General features: G+C 47.4%; 1 protein-coding gene across 1 annotated transcript; it reads left to right on the top strand.

Annotated features, from left to right (window-relative positions):
* Positions 1–4,035: 4,035 nt before the first annotated feature.
* Positions 4,036–23,389, top strand: NT5C1A (5'-nucleotidase, cytosolic IA). The gene is made up of 6 exons (XM_020983587.2): positions 4,036–4,410; positions 9,402–9,569; positions 13,195–13,324; positions 16,679–16,801; positions 19,598–19,782; positions 21,020–23,389. The coding sequence occupies exons 1-6, from the start codon at positions 4,294–4,296 to the stop codon at positions 21,386–21,388; spliced, it is 1,092 nt and encodes a 363-aa protein (XP_020839246.1). The 5' UTR covers positions 4,036–4,293; the 3' UTR covers positions 21,389–23,389.
* The last annotated feature ends 940 nt before the right edge of the window (positions 23,390–24,329 follow it).

Genomic DNA, 24,329 nt, shown 5'->3' with positions numbered 1-24,329 from the left:
AGGGTAGGTTGCTCCCCTACTTTGATGGATGGTTTCCTGGAGGAGGGACTGTCCTGTCTCTGCCAACCCCTCTGACCTTAGGGAGGGAGGGTGGGGGACCCAGCTGAGGCCCTGAGTGATTACAAGAGCTGAGTATCCTTCCCTCCTCCCAGACCCTGGAGCTGGACCTTGAAGGATTGTTGTGAGGAAAGTGATCGGTAAATCTCAAAACACTTTGGAAATGAGAATTATTCATATCTATAGAGCAAGAATTGAGATGGGGAGGTAGAAGCCTAATGACACACATGTAGTAAGTAGCATTAGCACCAACAAATTACTTGGCCTGTGCCAAGCTTCTTGGAGGAGAGGGAGGGATGGGAAGGGGTGATTCATCCTTCCCCCAGCGATCCCGCTCTGCTGGGAGGAAAGGAGGGAGACATGGTGGTCATGCAGAATTGAGAGTGGCCATGGGGGCAGCTAGGTGGGACAGTGGATAGAGCACCAGCCCTGAAGTCAGAAGGACCTGAGTTCAAATCCGGCCTCAGACCAAACACTTGACACTTAGTAGCTGTGTGACCCTGGGCAAGTCACTTAACCCTAATTGCCTAAAAAAAAAAAAAGGAAAAAAAAGGAGAGTGGCCAGACCCCTGGACAATTCTGGCCCTAGGAGCCAGAAGAATGTAAGCCACTGAACAGTAGGGCCTTGAGTTTTCATCTTTGCATTCTTAGTAATAGTAGGCACATCATAAGTGCTTGGTGAGTGGAATCTGGAGCAGATAAAGACAGGGCCTGAAAGCTGCCCTAAAAACAGCCCTATGAGGTGGCCAGTGAAGGTATTATTCTCCCCAACAGCACCACAACCCTTCCTGCCTCTGGCTCTGGGAACAGTAAGGGTCACTACCATTCCTGGAAGGAGCTGTCCAATCCCTCACCATCCCTGCACTTCCCAGGCCAAACCATGCCTCCCTGGCACTAATCTCCTGGAGTCACCAGACTCTTCTCTTATTAGAATGTAACCTCCTTGAAGCCAGGGGCTGCCTGGCTTTTTGTATTTGTGACTCCAAATGCTTAGTAACGATGTCTGACACATAGTAAGAGTTCAATAAATCCTTTTCCATCCATTCACTTTACAAAGGAGAAAACTGAGAAAGGGAAAATAGCTTACTCAAGGTCACATAACTTGTAAGTGTCAAATGAACACATATTTATTAAATGCCTTCTGTGTAGGGGTCTTGTGCTGGGCTTTTGGTGAAATACAAGGTTCGCTGGAAAGACTTACATGAACTGATGCCGAGTGAAGTGAGCAGAACCTGGAAAACATTGTACACAGCCACAGCCACATTGTGTGATGACTGACTGTGATGGACTTAGCTCTTCTCAGCAATGCAAGGATCTAAGATGACTCCAAAAGATTCACAGTGGAAAATGCTATCTACATCCAGTGAAAGAGCTATGGAGTCTGAATGAAGATCAAAGCATACTATTTGCTCTTTTTTTGTTTTTTTTTTCTTTCTCATGGTTTTTCCTTTTGGTTCTACTTCTTCTTTACGACATGCCTAATGTGGAAATATGTTTAATATGAATGTATATGGGGGCAGCTAGGTGGCTCAGTGGATAGAGCTCTGGCCTTGGAGTCAGGAGGACCTGTGTTCAAATCTGGCCTCAGAGACATGACACTTAATAGCTGTGTGACCCTGAGCAAGTCACCTAACCCCAACTGCCTCACCAAAAAGCACATATATGTGTATATACATATATATATATATGTATATACACATACACACACATATACACACACATGTACACACACGTATATGAATGTATATGTATAGACTATATCAGATTGCATGCCATCTTGGGGAGGGAGCAGGGGAGGAAGGGGGAGCAAATTTAGAACTGAAAAGCTTATAGAAGTGAATGCTGAAAACTAAAAAGAAATAAAGAAATGCAAGGTTCAGAAAAGAGTTGTTCCTTAGCCTTAGGAGTTCCTAGCCTAGTAAGGAGCCAGCACTCAAACCCATATCTTTGGACTCCGAGTCCAGGGCTCTTTCTTTTATTTTGCTGAATTTTAATTTGTAGGGAACTCCTGGTGTATAAACTCCCTTCACCAAAGCAAATTTGTAGTCTAGAACTTACTCTTAGAGAGCTCCTTGGGGGCACCAAGAGGTGACTCAGCAGTGTCAGAGGCAGGCTTTGAACGCAGATCTTCCTGATTCCAAGGCCAGCCCTCTATCCCTGGCATCTCTCTGGGGCTCATTCTGGGATACTGGGCTGTTTGTCAATAGCTATCAATGGTTCTTGGTGTCCTATAGCACAGACTCTGAGTGGGCTGGGGTGGGCTGGGACTCAGGTCCCTCCTCTGGAAATCCAAGGAATGTTGGAGGTGGGGGAGAGAGATGATTCACCTAAGATATGGGGTTCCAGCAGGAGATGGGCCAAGGATGCAGAAGCAGATTTAGAAAATGCCGATGAGGTAGTACCATGGACAGAAAAAGGCTAGATTTGGAGTCAAATTCCAACTTTGCCACTGTGTGACCTTGGGCTAGGTGGCTCAGTGCATTGAGCCTAGAGTCAGGAAGACCTGAGTTCAAATCTGACCATAGACACACACACTCTAGCTACATAGCCTGGTCAAGGGACTTAACCAGTTTGCCTCAGTTTCCTCAAATGTAAAATGAGGATAATAATAATACCCACTTCCCAGAGTTGTTGTGAGGGTCAAGTGAGATAACCTTTGTAAAACTTAGCACAATGCCTGGCACCCAGTAGATGCTTAATAAATGCTTGTTTCCTCCCTTCCTTGGTGAGCCTCAGTATCCTCATCTGTCAAATGAAGGGGGTGAGCTAAATGCTTTTTAAGATCCTTCCTGCTCTAAGTTCTATAATCCTAGGGCAGATTTCACAGGGTCTCCATAGACCTTGCAAGTGTCTGGACCCTGGAGGGAGGGAAGTGAAGAGGTTCTTGGCTCAGAGGAAGTCAGCAGTTCATTCTCTGCTATTAGCTACAAGAGGTAGCTTCCGGATGGGAAGGTGGAATAGAGCAGATGTCCAGCAGGATGGCTTTTAGGGGCCAGGAGATGTCAAGTGGTCTGGAAATTTGTAAGTCTCCATACTGGAAATAAGAAAGCTGAGGCCCAGAATGGAAAGAATTTGGGGGTCACAGAGGGAACTAGTAACAAAGCCAGGCCTAGAACCTGGGTTAGTGACTGAGCTCTCCACACCAGACCTTAAAAAGCTGCAGTCCTTTAGTCCTGCTCTCCTGGGCTCAGATCCCAGGGTTCAGCTCTGACCCCTCCGATTAGGTCCACCCCCCCCACCCCCAGCTGCTTCTGCCAGTTCTCTGGGACACAGGCCAGGGGCCCTGGTGTTGCCCGGCAAGGGGGGAAGGGGGGACATCTAAAATATATTCCCCAGTCAGCTCCCTCCCTTCCCCTGAGGATTTCCCCCACCTCCCCGAAGGCTCGAGATAGAGGGTCCTAACCCTCCAATTCCCGCTTCCTCCCCTTCTTCTGCCCCTCCCACTCTGCCTCCCCCTCCCCCAGCTGTTCCCTCAGGCTGGGAAGGACATGTGTCCTTGGAAGGATAGGGTGAGAGGGTGGAGGGGGTCCTTCAGTTGCCCAGATTAGAACAGCTCCAGGCTTCCTAGGGGGAGAGAGGGGCAGGAGGGAGGCTGGCCTTACAGACATATAGATTGTGTGTGCCTACAAATGTATAGATATGCATATACGTGTACGTGCATATATTATGCATGCATGTATATTGCATTGCATACACATATGCCCGAATGTGTATATACCTACACGATACATGTGTCATGTGTCTATATGTGTGTATATGGACATACGTTTCTGTGTATATACCTGCAATCCCTATGTGTTTATATATTGTATATGCCCTTACATATCTCCCATTGCAGGACGACAGGAGGCTGGAGCCCACCAGGGAGGAGACACCACCCCCCCGCCCCCCACCCCCGTTGGGTGCGCAAGCGCCCAGATCCTGCCCCCCCCCAAATAAAGCAGCTCCTCCCTCCCTCCCTCCCTCCTGTCACCACGGGCTGCTTTGCTACTGAGCAACCTTTCTAGCCATCCCTGGGACAGAGCAGCTGGCTTTGGGTCCAGACCAGGGCTTGTCCGCCTTCCTCTTCAGCTCCCCCTCTGCGCTCTCTCCCCTTCTCTTCCTCCTCTTCCTTTCTTCCTACCTCCTCTCCCCGCCTCTTCTCTCTTCCTTTATTCCTTCTCCTCTTCCCCTTCTCCTCCCCCTTCTCTTCTGCTCTTCTCACACTCCTCCTCTAGATTCCTTTGGCCACTTCGCATGGATTCTGGGCCTCAGGGGCCCTTGGGGACCCCAGAGTCCGGGGGGAAACCGCCAAACTGGCAGGAAGCCAAGACTTTCTATGACAACCTGGCACCAAAAAAGAAGCCCAAATCGGTAAGATGTAGCCCTGTGTGAGCCAGGGAGAAGGGGACCCCAAACCCTGATGAGGGAGGGACAGAGGGACTGGGAGATGGAAGGATCCTCGTTCCCCAGTCAGAAAATCTGCTAGAGTGAAATCACTGCTTCTCTCCCTCCCCTGCCCTCCCCTCTCTCCTCCTCCTCCTCCTCCTCCTCCTCCTCCTCCTCCTCCTCTCCCTCCCCTTTTGTCCCTCCCAGTCTCTGGCAGGGACTGGGTGTTTATTTCAGTTCTGGCCTGGGCTTTGTGCGTCTCCTCTTCCCCATCAGAATGCCCTCCCCCTCCTCCGATGATCCCCTAGCCCCTGGTGACAAGCCGGCTTCTTGCTGTTGGGTCTCAAAGCACGTGTTTATCCAACTGAATTAAATCTAAATGAATGGAATGGAGGGTGGCTTCCCTGTCCAGACTCGTGGCTGTGGGCTCTCCGGAGTGTAGGACCTGAGGCTCCCCTGTCCTGGATCATGGGGAGCTCTAACCATTGACATTCTCATTCCAGACTGCTTACCCCAAGTCTCTAGAGCTGGATGGACCTGGTGGAACATGGGGGCACTGACATTTAGGCAGGGGGGCTAGGGAGGAAGGGAGGGCCTCAGACTGTTGGACAGACAAATTTATCCTCTGATTTAGAGCTGGCAGGGACCTTAGGCATAATTAGCCCAACTATCTTGTTCTACAAACGAAGAAATGGAGTTGAATTGATAGGCTCATAGAGTAAATGGCAGATGCAATACTGGAATCCAGTCTATCTAAGTCAAGCCTGCTTCCATGCTCTGGAGGAGAGACTGAGTAGCCCTGTCTGTTGGCGCCTTGCCTGCTGCCTACAAACACGCCCATGTCTCTCCCATCCTCAAAACACCGAACTTAAGCTTTCTAGCCCCACTATCATCCTCTGTCTCCTCTGACCTTGTGGTCAAACTCCTTGAAAAGGCCTCTATAATAGATTCTCCACCTTCTCGCCTCTCATTCCTTCTTAACCCCTTACAATCCAGCTTCTGACCTCATCATTCCACTAAAGCTGCTCTCTCCAAAGTCACCAGTGGTCTCTTAATTGCCAAATCCAGTGGCCTTTTCTCAGTCCTATTCTTGATTTCTTCTAAGCCTGTGACACTGCTGATCATTCTCTCGTCCTTGATATTCTCTTCCCGCCAGGTTTTCAGGACACCATGTTCTCCTGGTTCTTCTCTTACCTATCTGACCTCTTCCTCTCTGTCTCCTTTACTGCATCTTCATCCAAGTCATGCCCAATAACTATGGGTGTCCCTCAGGGCTCTCTGTCCTGGGCCCTCTTCTCTTCTCACTCTATGCTACTTCACTTGGAGATCTCATCAGCTCCCGTGGATTTAATGACCATCTTTATGCTGATGATCCTCAGATCTACCTATCCTGCCTTAACCTCTCTGCTGGCCTCCAATCTCACATCTCCATCTGCCTTTCAGACCACTCAAATTCAACACGTTCAAAACTGAACTCATTAGCTTTCCTCCTAAATCCTACCCTCCCCTTACTACCTTCCCTATTACTGTAGAGGTCCACACCATCCTCCCAGTCCCTCAGGCTCACAACCTTGGAGTCATTCAGGATTCCTTACCATCTCTCACCACCCCCTTCCCATATCTAAGCTGTTGCCAAGGCTTATCAATTTCTTCTTTTCAACATCTCTCCAAATGCACCCCCTTCTCTGTTCTGACACTGCCACCACCCTGGTGCTGACTCTCATCGCCTTATGATTAGACTGTTACAAAAGCCTGCTGGTGGGTCTGCCTGCCTCACCTTTCACCACTCCAGTCCACTCTCCATTTAGCTGCCAAAGTGATTTTCCTAAAGTACAGGTCTGACCATGGCATCTTCCTCCTCAATAGACTTCATTGGCTCCCCATTGCCTTCAGGATCAAATATAAAATCCTCTGTTTGCAGTCCAAAGCCCTTCCTAACCTAGCCCACTCACCCCCTTCTAGTCTTCTGATTCATACACTTTGATCTAGTGACACTGACTTTCTTACTGCCCCTTCAACAAAACACTCCAACTTGTAGCTCTGGGGCATTTTTTCTGGCTGTCCTCCATTCCTTGAACATCCTGGATTCCCTGGCTTCCTTCAATTCCTAATTAAAATCTCATCTTCTACCTTTCCTTTGCCCTTCCCAACCCTTCCTAATTCTTGTGCCTTGCCCTTTTAATTACTTCCTATTTATCCTGTATAGAGCCTGTTTGCACATATCTGTTTGCTCATTGTCTCCCCTGTTAGATTGTGAGCTCCTTGAGGGCAGGGACTCTCTTTTGCCTCTTTTTGCATCTCCAGTGCTTAGCACAGTGCCTGGCACATAGTAGGCACTTAATAAATGTTTATTGACTGACTAATTGATTGATCCTCTGAATGCGGTCCAAATTGAAGACAATTTGCTGTTGTCAGTCAGATGTTGAGCAGGAACAGATAAGAGATTAAGGGCTGTCCAGCATTCAGGGACTTGGAGGAGCCAAGAGTATGTCCCCCTGTCCCCTCTGCTCTCCTCTGTGGAGGCAGCTCTCAGGGTAAACACTGCCCTAACCTGACCCTGACCCTGGAACTCCTCTTGGGTCAGCCCTACTAAGCTGGGGCTCCTGGAGGACCCACAGCTAGGGCTTCAGTAGACTTCCCAAGAACTCAACCTTCTGGGCTCCTAGCCAGTGCTGTCCCCCAGGACTCCCTGACTTGGGAACTTCATACGACACTAGGTGTCCCTTTCCCTCCAAAGCACCCCACTCTAGTTTCTGATGCCCTACCCCCGCTTCACTTTTCTCCCCCCACCCCAGCCCTGAGGGGAAGATTCTGGGGCCCTTGTTGCCATCAACCCCTTCCCTTCTACCTTACCAGAGAGCCCCCAAGTCCAATCCTGGGTAAATGGAATATCCTCCTGTCTCCACAAATTCGTGGCCCAGGCCAAGACCTTGTTTTGACCTACAGTCCTGACTTTACCCTTTCTCAGCTACCTCTGGGAGGAATTTCAGAAGAAAGGTAAATGGAGAGTGGACCTTAACCTTCCTTCCAAGGACTGTTACAAAGAATTCTTATACTTGGGGTATGGTAAGAAAGGACAGTGAGACCCCAGGTATAGTCAAAGCAAGAGATGGTTTGGAGCATAGCCTACCTCCCAGAGAGTGACCAAGAGGCCATCTGGGACCAGCCAGCCTGGACAGGGTCAGGGAGAACAGGGGCCTTGACATCCCTTCAGACTATTGATCCATCTTCCTCCTTCCTTCCTTTCCCCTCTCCTCATTGTGTTGTCATTAGAAAAGCAGCTTTTCAGGATATTCTCTTCCCCAAACCAGCCTCTTATGGTGCTTGAGTAGAGATAGAAAGACAGAGACAAAGACAGACAGAGACGGAGAAAAAGCAACCAAGTGATATATGTGTGTGTGTGTGTGTGTGTGTGTATGTATGTATGCATTTTTGTAGATGTATGAATATATGTGTGTATATGTGGCATCTGTGCATCCCTTCACATGTGGACCCCCAAAAAACTCATCATGGGTTCAGGCACTTTCTGCATCAAAACCATAGCTTATGAGCCCCCCACCAGTGTATTTAGTTTTATCAACCAGCCAGAGAACACAGTAATTCTTTTTTTTATTCTTTTTCTTTTTTAACATGCATTTTAAAATTTTGAGTTCTAAATTCTCCCCCTCCTTTCTGTTCCTCCCCTACTCATTGAGAAGGCATATGATACCCATTATACATGAGAAGACAGTAATTTAAAGCAAAATTAAAAGTTATGTGACTCTGGACAAATTCTCTCACCTCCCTAAGTTTCCTCCTCTACAAAATGAAGATAATACATGTACAACCTATTCCATAGGACTGCTATAAGAAAAAGTGCTTTGTAAGGCTCAAAGTGTTACATAAATTGGTATAGTTTATGCTTGTTAGTACCTCTTCTGTGCATATACGTGCCTCTGTGTGTAAATATGTATTGTGTCTGTGTTCTTTGCTCTACATCAGACTGCACTGAAGGGGAGCCTGGGAGTCCCAGATTAGGAAGGAGGAGATGGGATCCTGACCTCAGGGAACCCTGAGTCTGAGCAGATATTGCCCTTCTAGAGGCAGTTAAATGGTCTTGTGGATAGCGTGCCTGACTTGGAATCAGAAATACCTGAGTTCAAACCCTGCCTCAGACACTTATTAATTTTGAGACCCTGGGCAAGTCATGTAACCTTCCTCAGTTTCCTCATATGTATAATTGGAATAATAATAACACCTATCTCCCAGGGTTGCTGAGAGGTTAAAATGAGATTACAATGGTAAAGTGTTTAGCAAACTTTAAAGCATTAGCTAAATGCTGATTATTATCTTAGCTTGAAGAGAGTAGAGGTACTTCAAACTTGGGGCTCCCTGAGGCCAGGACTAATGCCTTCTTTGAGATAAGAGGAGAAAGTAAATTAGCATTCACATCACGCCTACTATGTGCTAAACACTATGCTAAGCACTTTCTACAAATATTATCTTATTTGATCCTTGCAACAACCCTGGGAAGTAGGTGCTATTATTATACCCACTTTACAGTTGAGGAAACTGAGGCAGACAGGGGCTAAATGACTTGCCCAGGATCATATAGCTAGTAAGTGTCTAAGTGCACATTTGAACTCAAGTCTTCCTTACTCCAGATGGCTCTCTCTCCACTGTGTCGCCTAACTGCCTGAAGGAAGACGCTGTGGTCATTTCCCCCCTTTAGGGTAGAAGAGATAATACCTCTTCCTTGGATGGGGGGGTGGGGGATGGGGTGGCCAGGATCCTGGAGGAAAGGGCTATGTTTCCATTTCAGAAGAGCAGGGTTATATCTACTACTATACTGGGGTTCCCTGAGGGCACAGTCTTGCTCCTCCCTCTGCTGAGAGTTTCCCATGGGAATGATTGTGCCCTGTCCTCCCTCTGTCTTCCCAGCAGCACCCAGGAGGGCTCTGTAGCCAGTGAGTTACTTTCTCTCCCTTTCTCTGCAGCCTAAACCCCAAAATGCCATCACCATTGCTGTGTCGTCGAGGGCCCTCTTCCGAATGGAGGAGGAGCAGCGCATCTACAAGGAGAAGGGAGTGGAGGAGTATGTTCGGTACCAGCTAGAGCACGAAAATGAACCACTCAGCCCGGGGCCTGCTTTCCCCTTTGTGAGGGTAAGTGTGGATAAGTCCAGCTCATTCCTCCCTTCTCCCATCTTTGCCCAGCCTGACAATGTAGTCCCACAATGTAGATTGGCAGGAAGGGTTAATTCTTAGGATCCTAGAATTTAGAGCTGGAAGGATCCTAGAGATCATCTCGTCCAATGCGGTCATTTTACAAAGGAGGAAACTGAGGCCTATCTGTGCAACCAACATTTATTAATCACCTACTGTGTGCAAAGCCTTGTGCTAGGCACTGGAGATAAAAAAAAATTAAATAAGATAGGATACTTGCCCTCATAGAGTGCAAAGTCTAATGAAAGACAATGGATAATGAAACACATCCTTTCATTGCTTCATGATGAGTGAGTCAACTCTATAGATCATCTATGGGCAAATAGCCTAACCCCTTTATGCTGTCTACTGGACAGCTTTCATGAATTACTATTGCCAAAAGATGAATCACCTTGCAGGCAGCCCACAGGTGTAGGTGGGACATCCTTCCATTGAGCTAGACTGGTTCTTGGGTGGCAGATCCAGTCTCTCATTGGATCAGTACTCAAAGCCTTTCCATCTTGGTGGCACCTACAAGAGCTTGTGCTTTGAGAGGCCAGAGGCAGCTCCGTACTATGACAAGATAGCAGAGGAGGAAGTCAGTGGAAGGTTATTTCAATGCATAATATCACATGATGTATCCATTAGAGAGATGCCAAATATGTTGTGAGGTTCCAGGTCATTCAATCCAAGGTGAGGTGAAAGAGGCCTTCTTGGAAAAGGTGGCATTTGAATTGAACTTTAAATGATGATTGGGGGGGCAGCTGGGTGGCACAGTGGATAGAGCACTGGCCCTAGAGTCAGGAGGACCTGATTTCAAATCTGACCTCGGACACTTGACACTTACTAGCTGTGTGACCCTGGACAAGTCACTTAGCCCCACTGCCTAGGAAAAAAACCCAAAAAACAAAACAAAGCCAAAAAAAAAAAAGATGGTTGGAATTTAAAAGGCAAAGAGGAATAGGGAAGGCATTCTATAGCTATGGGCAGCTAGGTGGCACAAGGGATGGGGTGCTGGGCCTGGAGTCAAGAAGACCAAACAACTAAAGGCCTAAACAACAAAAGAAATCTGTGGATAAGGGACAGCTTGCGGGAAGGCACACAAGGCTGCATGTGTGGAGGATACAAAGGGAATTCCAGTCTGATTTGAACACCGAGCAGCCAAAGGAACCTCTAAGTCAGTGGTGTGCTGAGAAACGTCTAACAACCAACTCTCTGAGGGAAAACTGCGTACTTGGCACACTCCAAAGCTTAATCTGCATTAGTATTAACAATTTCTCCATCAATTCCTTAGGGCCAGACAATCAACAAAACAACACATTGAGCCCAACTCAGTAGTGTTGCCGGTTCCCTAGGTATACACACTCACACTGAAGATTTCATAACTGGCTCTCAGAAGCCAGTATCAGCTACCTCCAACGCTCCCCCCACTCCTGCCCCTGCCAAACTCCATTTAGCCCCTTCTATGATATCGTGGGCAGACCTCGTTAGAGAGACCACCCACAAATCAGAGCACTGAAATATGACACCATCAGCAAGCGGCCACCCAGCCTTGGCTTGAAGACCTCTTGCCCACTCCTAGGACCATTCATAATAAGAGCTATCATTCATACGGAGCTTTAAGGTTTGCAAAGTGCTTCACAAATATTATCACATTTGAGTCTTACAATAATCCTGGGAGGTAGGTATTATTATGTCCCCCATTTTACAGAAGAGGAAGCTGAAGTTAAATGACCTGCCCAGAGTCACCCAGCTAGTAAGTGTCTGAGGCTGAGATTTGAACTCAGGTTTTCCTGACTAGGGGCAGCTAGGTGGCTCAGTGGATAGAGAACTGGGCATGGAATTAGGAAGACTCATCTTCCTGAGTTCAAATCTGGCCTGAGATACTTACTAGCTGGGTCACTTCACCCTATTTGCCTCAGTTTCCTCATCTGTAAAATGAGAAGGAAATGGCAAACCACTCCAGTATCTTTGTCAAGAAAACCCCCAAAGGGGTCACAAAGAGTCAGACATGGCTGAAAAATAACTGAACAACTTCCTGATTCCAGGTCCAGTTTCTTCTGTGCCACCTAGTAACTGTATCCATCCACTGTATCCATCTGGGAACTCTATTAGCTAGCATGGTTTTCCTTTCATCAAGTCTAAATCTTACTCTCTGAAAATCCCCTCATTTCTTCTAGTTCTGCCCTCTGTGACCAAGCAGAAGAAGCCTTCTACAGCACCCTCCACATATCCAAAGACAGTAATCACATCACCGCTAAGTCATCCCTAGTTTCTTCCACACATCCTCTTATGGTGTAGTCCCCAAACTTCTTACCTTCCTGGTTGTCCTCTTGTAGATACAATCCTGCTTTTTTATGTACTTCCTAAAATGTGGCACTCAATCCTGAGCCCAACATTTTAACCTTGTTTCTTCTACAGAGAATAATAATGATCATAATAAATGTACTCTCTGTGCCTCCATCCAAGCCACCAATAAAGATGGAAGAGCACTGAATTTGGCATCAGCAGATAAGAGTTTAAATCTTGGCTTGGCTACTTACCATTTGTATAACTGGGAAAATAATTTCCTTTCTCTGGGTCTCAGTTCCCTGTTCTAGAAAATGAGATGATTGGACTAGATAGATAATTCTCCAGTGTCTGTTCAACAAATGTTTATTAAATGCTTAGTGTGAAGAGCCCTGTGTGGGGTTTTGGGAAGAGATACTGGTGTAGCTAAGACATAAACCCTGCCCTCAGGGAGCTCACGCTGTAGCAGGAGCATAAAACACAAACACAGGTAACCATAATGCCCACGATTACATGATAAGTGCATTGGAGAGACACCAAAAAAGTGTGAGATTGGAAGGACAAAGTTGTGGGGAGGTGGGGAGGGACAGAGGTTAGGGAAGGCTTCACAGAGCGTTCATTTTATGATGCCCACAGGACACAGAGAGGGAGGGATGCGGAGGGATCTTCTGATACTCCTTACCCAGGGGGATACTCCTTACCAAGACTTCCTGTGTGACCTTGGACATGACATTTTGCTTATTCCCTCTAGATCTCTGGTTTTCTTTTTGTGCAATAGGAAGGATGCTGCTCTCCTAGAATCCCATGTGGGAGGCCCTGGGAGACCAGCTAAGGAAATCTCACAAGACACTTCTGTAACCTAACAAGTACCTCACAGGGGGAATAAAGTCGAGAACAGATAGAGGAAGCAATGCATTCCAATTTTAGAGTTTAGACCTTGGGAAAATTCACAGCAAAAACTGGTCTGGACTAGGTAATGGAGGAAGGTTATGGAGGCACTTTCAGGACAGAATAAGCAGATTGGGTTTTGTTTGGAAGGGTTTGGGGGGGAAGGGTCAGTTGTGGGGTGCCACTTGCTGTGGGAAAGCTCACAGGCCTAGGATTTGAGTGATTCTCCCTAGTGTGACTAGAGTGGGATCTGGAGGTTAGGGAGCAGCTGGGATGACCCTGTGTTTATTATCACCTTAGTGGGAAGGTTTATTCCCTCTTCTGTGGAATATGAAATAAGCTGAGTAGCTCCTTGAGGTGCAAGGAGGCTCTATGGGTTCGGCTACATGCTCTCCCTCTCCCTGCCCAGGCTCTGGAGGCTGTGAACAGCCGGCTTCGGGAGCTGTATCCTGACAGTGAGGACCTTTTCGACATCGTTCTCATGACCAACAACCATGCCCAGGTTGGGGTCCGGCTAATCAACAGCATCAACCACTACAGTAAGTATGGGGGAGGAAATGTAGTCAGGACAAGAGACCCCCCCACAAACCATCCCGTGCAGAAAGCATGAATGGAGCCCCTGCTGTGCTCTAGGAGCTACGCCAGGCACAGAGATACAAACACAGAGTGAAAAACAATTCCTGTCTCCCTTCTGCTCCAGGATGTGGGAGAAGAGGGAACACACAACAAAACCAAGTATGTACAGGATAATTTGAGGAGAAAGGACAGAGCAAGAATAATCAAAAGGGATTGTGGAAGGTTTTCCATAGCAGATGGTACATGATCTGAGCCTTGGAGGAAGTTAAGGATTCTAAGAGGCCAGATGGGAGGAGGAAGTTTATTCCAGGTATGCAAAGGCATGGAGGTGGGAGATTAGGGACTGAGTTCAATGAATAGCAAATAAGTTAGTTTGGTTGGACCATAGAAGTGGAGTGGTACATCTGAAAAGGTGGACTTGAGCCGGACTGTGAGAAGTTTTAAATACCAACCTTAGGCCACCTTAAGTATGTTCCAGAAAAAAATTGGGAACCACTAATATTTCTTGAGTAAAGGGAGTGACATTGTCAAACCTGTGCTTTTAGGAAGATTGTTTTGACAGCTATGTGGAGAATGGATTAGAGGGGAACTGGAAAATGGAAGTCCAATTAGTAGGCAGTTGCAATAGTTCAGGGAACAGGTGATGAGGGTCTGAACAAGGGTAGTGGCCATATTAATATAAGAAGGGGATGAATATGATGAGAAGTGATGTAGGGATAGAAGCAAAAAGAATTAGCAACTGATTGACCATGGGAACTGAGAGAGAGGGAAGAGTTGAGATGACTCTGAAATTGTGAACCTGGGTGTGTGGAAAATTAATGGTGCCCTTGACAGAGATAGGGAAGCTTAGAGAAGGATCCCAATGTGTGTTATGTGTGTGCCTGCACATGTATGGAAGATAATGAGATTTGCTCTGGAAATACTGAGTTTGAGATGACATCCAGAGACATCTAGGAAGAAAAGACCAGTGGGCTTTCAGGGATAAAATAGGTGATAACAGGCTTTTTGGTGATGCCCAGAAGAAAGGTTGTATCTGTAGATTGAGAAGTCATCTGTATAGAGGTGATCATTGAACCCATGGGATGAGATCTCTAAGTTAGACAGAATGTTGAGAAAGTAAAAAAGGGACATTAGAGTAGGGTTTGAGAGAATTAGGGTAAGGGTTATATTCTGTTCAAGGAAACAGAATGATGGGGTACTCGCACTGTTAGGAGTCAAGGCTCTTTTCTCTAGATTTGCTCTACAAATATAGAATAATGGGATCTGGAAGGGATCTTTGAATAAACTGTAGAACACAGAACATTAGAGAGGTAAAGGACCATAGCACACAGAACTGGGAAGGATGTCAGAATATCAATGATGCTGTCCAAAGCTGGTCCCAGAATGTAAACATTCTCCCCGTCAGATGCTGAATGGCCCTTTATTGAAGATATTATAAAGAGGAACTTCACTCAGGTCCCTGAAGACCCTTCCAAATCTGTGATTTGCCAATTCTGTGACCTGAGAATGTGGAATGTCACTCCCCGGTAGAAGTGACCTGAGATTGTAGAAGATGGAAGGTTTAGACTGTAGCAGAACAGGATACAAGTGCCAGACTTGTATTCAAGAGAGCCTTGTTGGGTCTGAGTCCAACGCTGACACTTACTAGCTGTGTAATCATGGGCAAGTCACGCACTCTCCCAGGACCTCACTTTCTTCATCTGTAGAATGGGGATTATCATCCTTATGCTGTCTACCTCAAAGGATTGTCATGAGAAAAGCACACTGCAAACCTGGAAGTACCGTATGAATGTGACTTGTTCTTACTGATGTTGTTAATATTAGACCTAGAAGGCCCCTACATCATAGAAGGCCAGAACTGGGAAGGATCTCAGAACTTAGAAGGTTAGAGCTAGAAGGGTCCTTAAAACATAGAATGTCAGATCTAGGAGGGGTCTTATAACATGTAATACTAATGATGATAATCTTTCTGGGGCTTAGTTTTCTCCTCTGTAAAATGGGGATAATCATGTCTCATAACATAGTGGGGAAGAAAAAAACTTTAAAAGTCTTAAAGAGGGGCAACTAGGTGGTGCAGTGGATAGAGCACTAGCCCTGGAGTCAGGAGGACCTGAGTTCAAATTCAGCCTCAGACACTTACTAGCTGTGTGACCCTGGGCAGATCACTTAATCCCATTGCCTTAAAAAAAATGTCTTAAAGAGACATCATGACTGTGAAGAGTACTAGACTCAGAGTCAGAAAGGACTGGGTTCAAATCTTGTCTCTGACATTTATTCTCTGGGTGACCCTGAGCAAGTCATTTAAGCTCTCACAGCCTCAGTTTCCTCATCTGTACAATGAGGATAATGGTAGCATCCACCTTATAGGGAGATGAAATCTATAAAGGGCTTTGTAAACTTTAAAGCATTTCTATAAATGTGAGTTACTGTTGTTAAAACCCCAGAAGTGGGAGTTAAATGACCTGCCTATGGCCATCTATGGCTTCCAGTGACAATGACCTTGACAGAACAAGATAAATAAGGTCCTGGAGCCCGTCATATTAGCATGACCCCACCCATCTCCCACAGTGCTCTCAGGAGGGTAATAGGACATCATTATATGGTTACACATGGTAATACTCTGTAACTGCATGCAATTCCCCCAAAGTGCCCTGGGGTCATTTCAAAGCCTTACCCTGCAAGGACAAGGGGGCAGTCTGATCTTTACACATTTGTCAGTTTGGGCCCAACCCTTTTCCCCAAAGCCTCATCCAATAATAATAGCAGCTCATGTTTTGTAAACTTTTATTCATGTTTACAAAGCACTTTCAATCTATTATCACATTTGATCATTGTGATATCCCTATGAGGTTGGCACCCCATTTTATTGAAGAAGAAACTGAAGCCCACAGAAGGTCAATGACTTATCCAAGATCATACTAGTAAGCTTGTTTAGACTTGTCTAGATTATCTAACCTCAGGGTCTAGATTTGAACATAAATCTTTTTTCTGTATCCTTACCACTACACCATGCTGCCTCCTAGAAGGAGAGGCCATCAGGAGAAAGGTGGTATTTACCCAACATGGGTCACTTATTGGGCATCTTCTATATGTGGAACCTCTGTGCTAGCCTTTCTTTCCTCCCTCTACCCAACAGGATACCCTGCACCAAATAGCCCATGGACAATGGAGCCAAGATGGTGGCACCTACCCATTAGATTTGGTCATGAGGTCCTGAAATTTGACCATGACTTTATTTTATGACCAGGTGGGGCTGATTAGGCCTGCTTGATGCTAACTAGCTTGGCCTCAGTTTCCCTTCTAACCCTTTTCCCTAGACCTGTTCATTGAGAGGTTCTGCATGACTGGGGGAAACAGCCCAATCTGCTACCTGAAGGCCTACCACACCAACCTCTACCTGTCCTCTGATGCAGAGAAAGTGAGTGAAGCCATTGGAGAGGGTGAGTCTGGGGCAGGGAAGGGGATGGGCCAGGGGTGCCAGGAAGTCTCAGGAGAATAGAGAAAACCCTGGACAGAGACTGCTGAGGGAGGGTCCTGCACAATACAGAGCCTGGTGTTGTGTTCTTGGTTACCATGATGACCGAGGTGGGGAGGGTACTCTCTGGGATGTGGGGCTGAAACGGAGTTTTCCAATAATACCAACAGTTACTCCTGTTTATACAGGGTGTCCCAAAAGTCTTGGGGATACTATGTATACTTTTTTTTCTTCAGTCATTTCTAGTAGTGTCCAACTCTTCATGACCCCATTTGGGGTTTTCTTGGCAGAGATACTGAAGTGGTCTGTCATTTCCTTTCTCCAGCTTATTTAACAGATGAGAAAAGTGAGGCAAACAGGGTTAAGTGACTTGCCCAGGGTCACACAGCTAGTAAGTATATGAGGAGATTTGAACTCAGATCTTCCTGACTCCAGGCCAAGCTCTCTATTCGTTGCACCACCTAGCTGCCCCCATGGATATCTTTTTACTACTTACAAATACTCTTCTCATAATATCTCTGAGAGGTAGGTCATACAAGTGTTATTAGTCTCATTTTAAAGACGAGAGAACTAAGGTTCATTGAGGGAAGTAATTTCCCCCAGGCTTTGTGATGGAGTCACACAACTAATGAGTGTCAAAGTCACAACTTGAACCCAGGTCATTCTGGGTTCTCTGTGGATTTGTTCTTACTGTATTTAGATGGATAAGATCCCAGGAAGTGGAGCTTCTGGTTTCCATGGAAACCCAAAGCATGGTATAGACTAGTGTGCATAAATCCCCTGCAGTCATCTCCCCCATCCCCCAATCTCAGCAGGAGCTGGAGCCCCCTGGGGATGGCACAGAATCTCTCAGCTATGCCTGAGGAACTAGACACCAGAAAGTTCTAGAAGGGATAATGTCAGTGCTTGCATCACATTGCAGGAGGGACACTGGTAAATGGAATATGGCCAAAGGAGCACAAACAGGGTGGGGATATTCCTGGAAATAAACTTGCTGAGGTGACCTGGACCTAGCTCCTTCCCAGTAGGAGCCTCAGTTTCCCTGTCTGAAAAAAAAGTTCCCTTATGATTCTGACATTCTCCATGTACTTTTCCAGTTCTATGTTCTCAGGACCCCTTTAGCTCTAATGTTCTTTGTTCTGAGCTCCCTTCTAGTTAAGCCAATTCTCTAGGGTCCCTCCTACCACTGATACTCTGGGTGCTAAGATTCCTGCCATCTCAGACATTCCTTATTCTATGGGCCCTCCATCTTTAATATCCTCTGTTCTAAAGCCCCCAATTCTAGTGACCTTTCCAGCTCTGACATTCTGGCATTCTGTGAGTCTGGGCTCTGTTCTGCCCGGGTGATAAGACTGACTCTCCTCTGCCTCTCTGTTAATAGCACTGAGCCTGGGCTAGGGCTGGGAGCCCTCAGGGTCTGGCCACAGGACCAGGAGTCCTTCCAGAGACTCCATCTCGTGGGGAAGGATAGCTCAGGGATCCCAATACATGCTCCCCTCCCCCACCCATTCCTCAGCATGGCCCAAATATGAACTGTCCAGAGTGAGAGAGACATATGTCAGGCAAGCCCTTGCTTCATTGCCCCAAGATTCTGAGAACAGTGGGGGCTGGGCTGTGAGAAACTTTGGCCAGAGCCATCTGGAGAGCTGGACACCCACAGCTTGTCTACAGCGTAGAGACCATCAGGATCCTGTTGAGGGGAACCCTCCTTTCCTGGGATCACTTGGTCACTCATGGCTCTCAGTAGTTTATTTGGGACAGCTCCCAATTAGGACAGTGGGGGCGGGGGAAGGAGGAGGAACACACACACACACACACACACACACACACACACACACACCACCATCTGGGCTGGAACAGGCAAGGGAGAAGGGAAATTTCCCCTCCGTTCTCAGGTTTTTTAGGGCAGGACAGACCTGGCATTCTGAAGGGCAGAGGACACATTCAGCCTTCACAAGTGGTTGGATGCAGGCTGGCTGCAATCATACTGAGTGGTTGTGGCACCAGAGGGCTCCAATAGAGGATGCCCCTCAGCTCCCCACCCCACTATTCCTAGTCCATGGCCACCCTTCAAGGCATAGATTGGGTATCTCCTCTTGGAACTGAGAAATTAGATCATGACCTTAGACTCATGGCACGTCAGAGCTATAATAGACCTCAGAGGCCAGCCAAACCAAGGATTGTCAACCTTTTATTATGTTCTGGACTCCTTAGGCAAAGGTGAAGCCTATGGACCCCTTCTCAGAATCATGTTTTTAAATGCACAAAATGAAATACATAAGATTATTGAGGAAACCAATTATGTTGAAATACAGTCATCAAAATATTAACAACAACAGGTTCACAGATCGGAGGTTAAGAACTCCTGGTTTAGTCCAATCTTTTAATTTTATATAATAGGAAACAGGCTCAGAGAGAGTGAGTTATTTATATACATAGGATCATAGGGAGGCCGCTTTCTTATTTTACAAAGTTGAAAACTGAAGCCCAGGGAAGTTAAGTGAATTGCCCAAGGTCATACAGGTAGTAAGTATCAGAGGTGACATTTGAATCCACATCCTCTGACTCCAGAAACTGGTCTCTTTCTGCTGTGCCAGTGAGGGACCAGGGCTAGAATTCTGGCTTCTTGATTCACATCCCAGCATGCCTTCTGCCTCTCCAGGTGATTAGCAGAGATGTCTAAAAGTCCAAGTATGGGAAGACCAGGTCCCAAGCCTAGAGGGGGATTGGTCCCATACCTCTTCTTTGTTTCTTCCCAAAGGGATTGCAGCTGCCACTGTCTTCAGCCCCAGCAAGGATGTGGCAGTGCCCCAGAGCCAGCTTCGTGTGGCATTTGACGGAGATGCTGTTCTCTTTTCTGATGAGTCTGAGCAGATTGTGAAGGCCCACGGGCTTGACATGTTCTTTGAGCATGAGAAGACATATGAGAACAAGCCCCTGGCTCAGGTATATGCCTGAACTCACCAAGCACTCTCATCTCCACATTGAGCCCCTATCCTTACACTGAGCCCCCATCCATGATCTATCATCTCCGTCACTGAGCCCACTCCATCCCTACACTGATCCCCCATCCCCATCACTGAGTCCCTATCCTCATACTGAGTCCCCATGCCCATCGCTGATCTCTCCTCCCCATCCCTGAGCCTCTGTCCTTACACTGAGCCTCCATCCATGATCTATCATCCCCATCACTGAGCCCCCTCCATCCCTACACTGAGTCTCCATTCCCATCACTGAGTCCCCATCCCCATCACCAAGCCTCCTCAGTCCCTACACTAAGCCCCCATCCCCATCATTGATCTATCATCTTCATTAGTGAGCCTCTATCATTGAGCCCTTATCCTTACACTGAGCCCCCATCCCCATCACTGAGTCCCTATCCTTACACTGAGCCCCCAGCCCCATTACTGAGCCCCTATCCTTACACTGAGCCCCCATCCCCATCTCTGAGCCCCTATCCTTATACTGAGTCCCCATCCCCATCACTGCTCTCTCATCCTTATCACTGAACCTCTATCACTGAGCCCCTATCCTTACACTGAGCCCCCATCCCCATTGCTGATCTCCCCTCCCTATCACTGAGACACTCCATCCCTACACTGAACTCCCATCCCCATCACTGAGTCCCAATCCTTATACTGAGTCCCCATGCCCATCACTGATCTCTCCTCCCCATCCCTAAGCCTCTGTCCTTACACTGAGCCTCCATCCATGATCTATCATCCCCATCACTGAGCCCCCTCCATCCCTACACTGAGTCCCCATCCCCATCACCAAGCTTCCTCAATCCTTACACTGAGCCCCCATCCCCATCATTGATCTATCATCTTCATTAGTGAGCCTCTATCATTGAGCCCTTATCCTTACACTGAGCGCCCATCCCCATCACTGAGTCCCTATCCTTACACTGAGCCCCCAACCCCATCACTGAGCCCCTATCCTTACACTGAGCCCCCATCCCCATCACTGATCTCCCCTCCCTATCACTGCGACCCTCCATCCCTACATTGAACTCTCATGCCCATCACTGAGCCCCCATCCCTACAACGAGACCCATCCCTGGTATTGAGTCCTCTCCCCATACTGAGACCCTTTCCCCTCACAGGGCAATGGGAGGATCATTGAGGCTTTAACCTGCCCATGTCAGGTAAAAGATGGAGCCACCTCCACATTCTCCCCACAGGGCCCCCTAAAGGGTTTCTTAGAGGCGCTGGGGAGACTGCAGAAGAAGTTTTACTCCAAAGGCCTGAGGATGGAGTGCCCGATCCGCACCTACTTGGTAACAGCACGTAGCGCTGCGAGCTCAGGGGCTCGTGCCCTGAAAACCCTCCGCAGTTGGGGCCTGGAGACAGATGAGGCCCTGTTCCTGGCCGGAGCCCCCAAAGGTCCGCTGCTTGAAAAGATTCGTCCACATATCTTCTTTGATGACCAGATGTTCCATGTGACTGGGGCACAGGAAATGGGCACTGTGGCTGCCCACGTCCCCTATGGCGTGGCCCAGGCACCCCGGCGGACAGCACCTGAGAAGCAGGCCCCCCCAGCAGCCCAATAGTCCTCCTGGCCATGCCAGCAGTGGGGCTTTCTGAAAAAGGCAGAGCAGAAGAGTGGGAAGGATGCTGGCCTCCAAAGAATTGGGTGTGACTGGAGGCTGGATCCTCTTCTCTGAGTCTCGGATTTCTCATCTGCAAAATGGAGTTAATGACTAAGCCTGCCTCACAGGTCATTGTGAGGAAAGCTCTTTGTATACTATCAAAATGGGAGCTATCAATGTTATTGACATTCAGAGCTACCCTGGCTCCACTCACCCAGCCCTCATGATTCCATCTTGTACACAGGGAACGCAGGTCCCACCTGCTGCCTCCCATCCCACAGTGCCTGTCTCATTCCCTTGACGTCCCTTAGCCGACTCCCCTGCTGCACAATCTAACCCAAGTGTCTGTCCTGGGCATGAAGCCAGAATGAGCATAAAGACCCAGCTGTTCCTGGCTGGACAGAAGGCAGGGCCAATTCCATGCCCAAATCCCGAACCAAGGAGAGGCGATCTCTCAGCTGGATCCCATTGAAGAGTAGATGGGATCAGGAGGGAGCAGGCAGGGCAGTGTCTCTCCCCAGAATGAGCTTGGGATCTGGGATCTGAGAACCTGGACTGCAGTTTGGGTTCTGCCGCTTACTACCTACTTGACCTTGACAGAGTAATTTCCCCTCCCCTGGCTTTAGTTTCTTGATTCATAAAATGAGGAGGGGAGGGCTCAGGGGAAGGTGGAAGGTTTCCCAGGATCATATGCTCTTCCAGATACAAGGAACCTGTAAGCTTATCCATTCCCACCTTCTCATTTAACACAGTCCCCAAGAGTGACTTGCCCATATTTACTCACCTGGAAAGTGGTGGAACCAGAATTTAAACCCAGGTCATCAGGCTTCAAGTCCAAAGCTCTTTCCATGATACTTAGAAATCAGTTGCTCCGCCATAAAACAGTGCTCAGACCAGTTTTAGTCCACATCCATTTTTTCCCAGTTTAGGAAGCTTTTGTTATCAAAAGACCTCAAAATCTATGAAGTTTAAACACACACACACACACACACACACACACACACACACACACACACAAAAAATTTCCCCTTCTCTTCTCATCATCCTACTCTTCCCATTTCTAACTCCCTCCTTCCCAACTCCCAGTTGTAGGGTAGTAGGAAGAATGGGGTACCCTGGTGCATGGAGGCAGATTCTCAGGCAGGCTCAGGGTGCCTCTGAGGTCCCTTCCGGCTCTGTACATTCTGTGGTTGGGGTGAAGGTGCAGGAGACTTTCCCTGAGGATGTTAGCACAGTGCCGCTGCTGTTGCTTGTCCTTCGTTCTCAAAGAGGACCATGACATCAGGAAGGTGGTGGCACGACTTGCAAGTGAACTGGATTTAAGTGAGGGAGGTTGTACAAAGTCACCAGCCTCACTTTCTCCTCCAGAGCCATCTGGGTCCAGTGTTGAGATATAGATCAGGAAGACTGGAGATGGCCCCTGGGGGTTATAGTGAGGTGTTGGGTGGAGTTGGTGGAGCTGGAAGGGAAAGCTAATGGGAACAGAGCCGCCTCATAAGTGTCGGTAAGCAGACTGTATAATAAGAGTAAGTATGGTAAATGTAGACAGGCCTTTGCTACATCAAAAGGTCCCTTTCAGCTTTCCCTGTCTATGTACTTGGAGCCTGACCAGTCCTGACATTCTATGTTCTCACATTCTGTTTACTCAAGTCTTTTCACGCTCTATTTCTGTGACTCTAGGTGTAACCTAAAATATTGTATCTATGGACTCAGCCAGGCTACCGGGGCACCCGTGGGCTGGGAAGAGAAAAGCAGAAACAAGCAAACACCTAGTAACACACGACAAAGCAGAGCCAGGCTTGTTCCAACAGAAACCACAGCAACAGATGGCCATGCATTCTGATTGATGACTATGATTTAATTATTGGCTTTGAGCAAAAAAGAGTAAGAGACTGAGAGTGAGAGAGAGAGAGAGAGAGAGAGAGAGAGAGAGAGAGAGAGAGAGAGAGAATGGGAGAGAGATGAACAGAATAACACATAAAAGGAATCTGGATGCTGAGATAACAGAGTTAGGCGATATTACAGGTGGCTCTGGCATTTAGATAGGGAAGGCAGAAAGTGGGAACTGTGACTGCCGAAAACAAATCAACAAAACAACATTTATGAAGTACCTACTATACACCAGAAGCAGTGCTAGGGGCTGGGTATACAAAGAAAGGCAAAAACAAAGTCTTTCACCTGGAGAATACTTTGTTCTGATTGGGGAGACATTTAATTGTGTAGGAAAAAATAAGATCTATTGAGGATAATTTCAGAGGAAAGGCACCAACATTAAGGGGGAGCAGGAAAGGATTCTTGTAGGGGCACAATGTTGTGGTGGTGGTGGTTGTTTTGCTTTTTGGTGAGGCAATCAGGGTCAAGTCACTTGCCCAGGATCATGTGGTGTCAAGTGTCTGAGGCCAGAAACAGGAGCCTTCTAATGCAAATGAAACTGATTGCTGGACTAGCGTCTATATATATATATATTTTGTGAGGCAGTTGCCCCAGTCACATAGCTAGTAAGTGTTATGTGTTTGAGGCTAGATTTGAAGTCAGGTCTTCCTGACTCCAGAGCTGGTGCTCTATGCACAGAGTCACCTAGCTGCCCCTTTGTTCCTTCATTCTCAAAGAGGACCGTGACATCAGGAAGGTGAGGCCATGACGTACAAGCGAATTGTTTTTAAGTGAGGGAGAGCCATGCAAAGTCACCAGTCTCACTTTCTCCTCTGGAGCCAGCTGAGTCCAGTGGCAAGATAGAGATCAGGATGACTGAAGGTGGCCCTGGGTGCAGTGGGAGATCTTGGCCTTTTTAAGCTAAGGTCTTTCCCAGGTCTCAGTTTGACTGAGGCAGTGCCCACTCAGTGATTAATCTGGGTAAAAAATGAGGCAGAGAGCCAGAAAATTGGGTGGGATTTTAAATGAG

Source organism: Phascolarctos cinereus, unplaced genomic scaffold (genome assembly GCF_003287225.1).
Source record: "Phascolarctos cinereus isolate Bilbo 61053 unplaced genomic scaffold, phaCin_HiC Scaffold_726;HRSCAF=1367, whole genome shotgun sequence".
In the NCBI taxonomy this organism is placed as follows: Eukaryota; Metazoa; Chordata; class Mammalia; order Diprotodontia; family Phascolarctidae; genus Phascolarctos; species Phascolarctos cinereus.
Note: the sequence above shows the minus strand (reverse complement) of the source record. Positions and strands in the feature narration are given on the sequence as shown.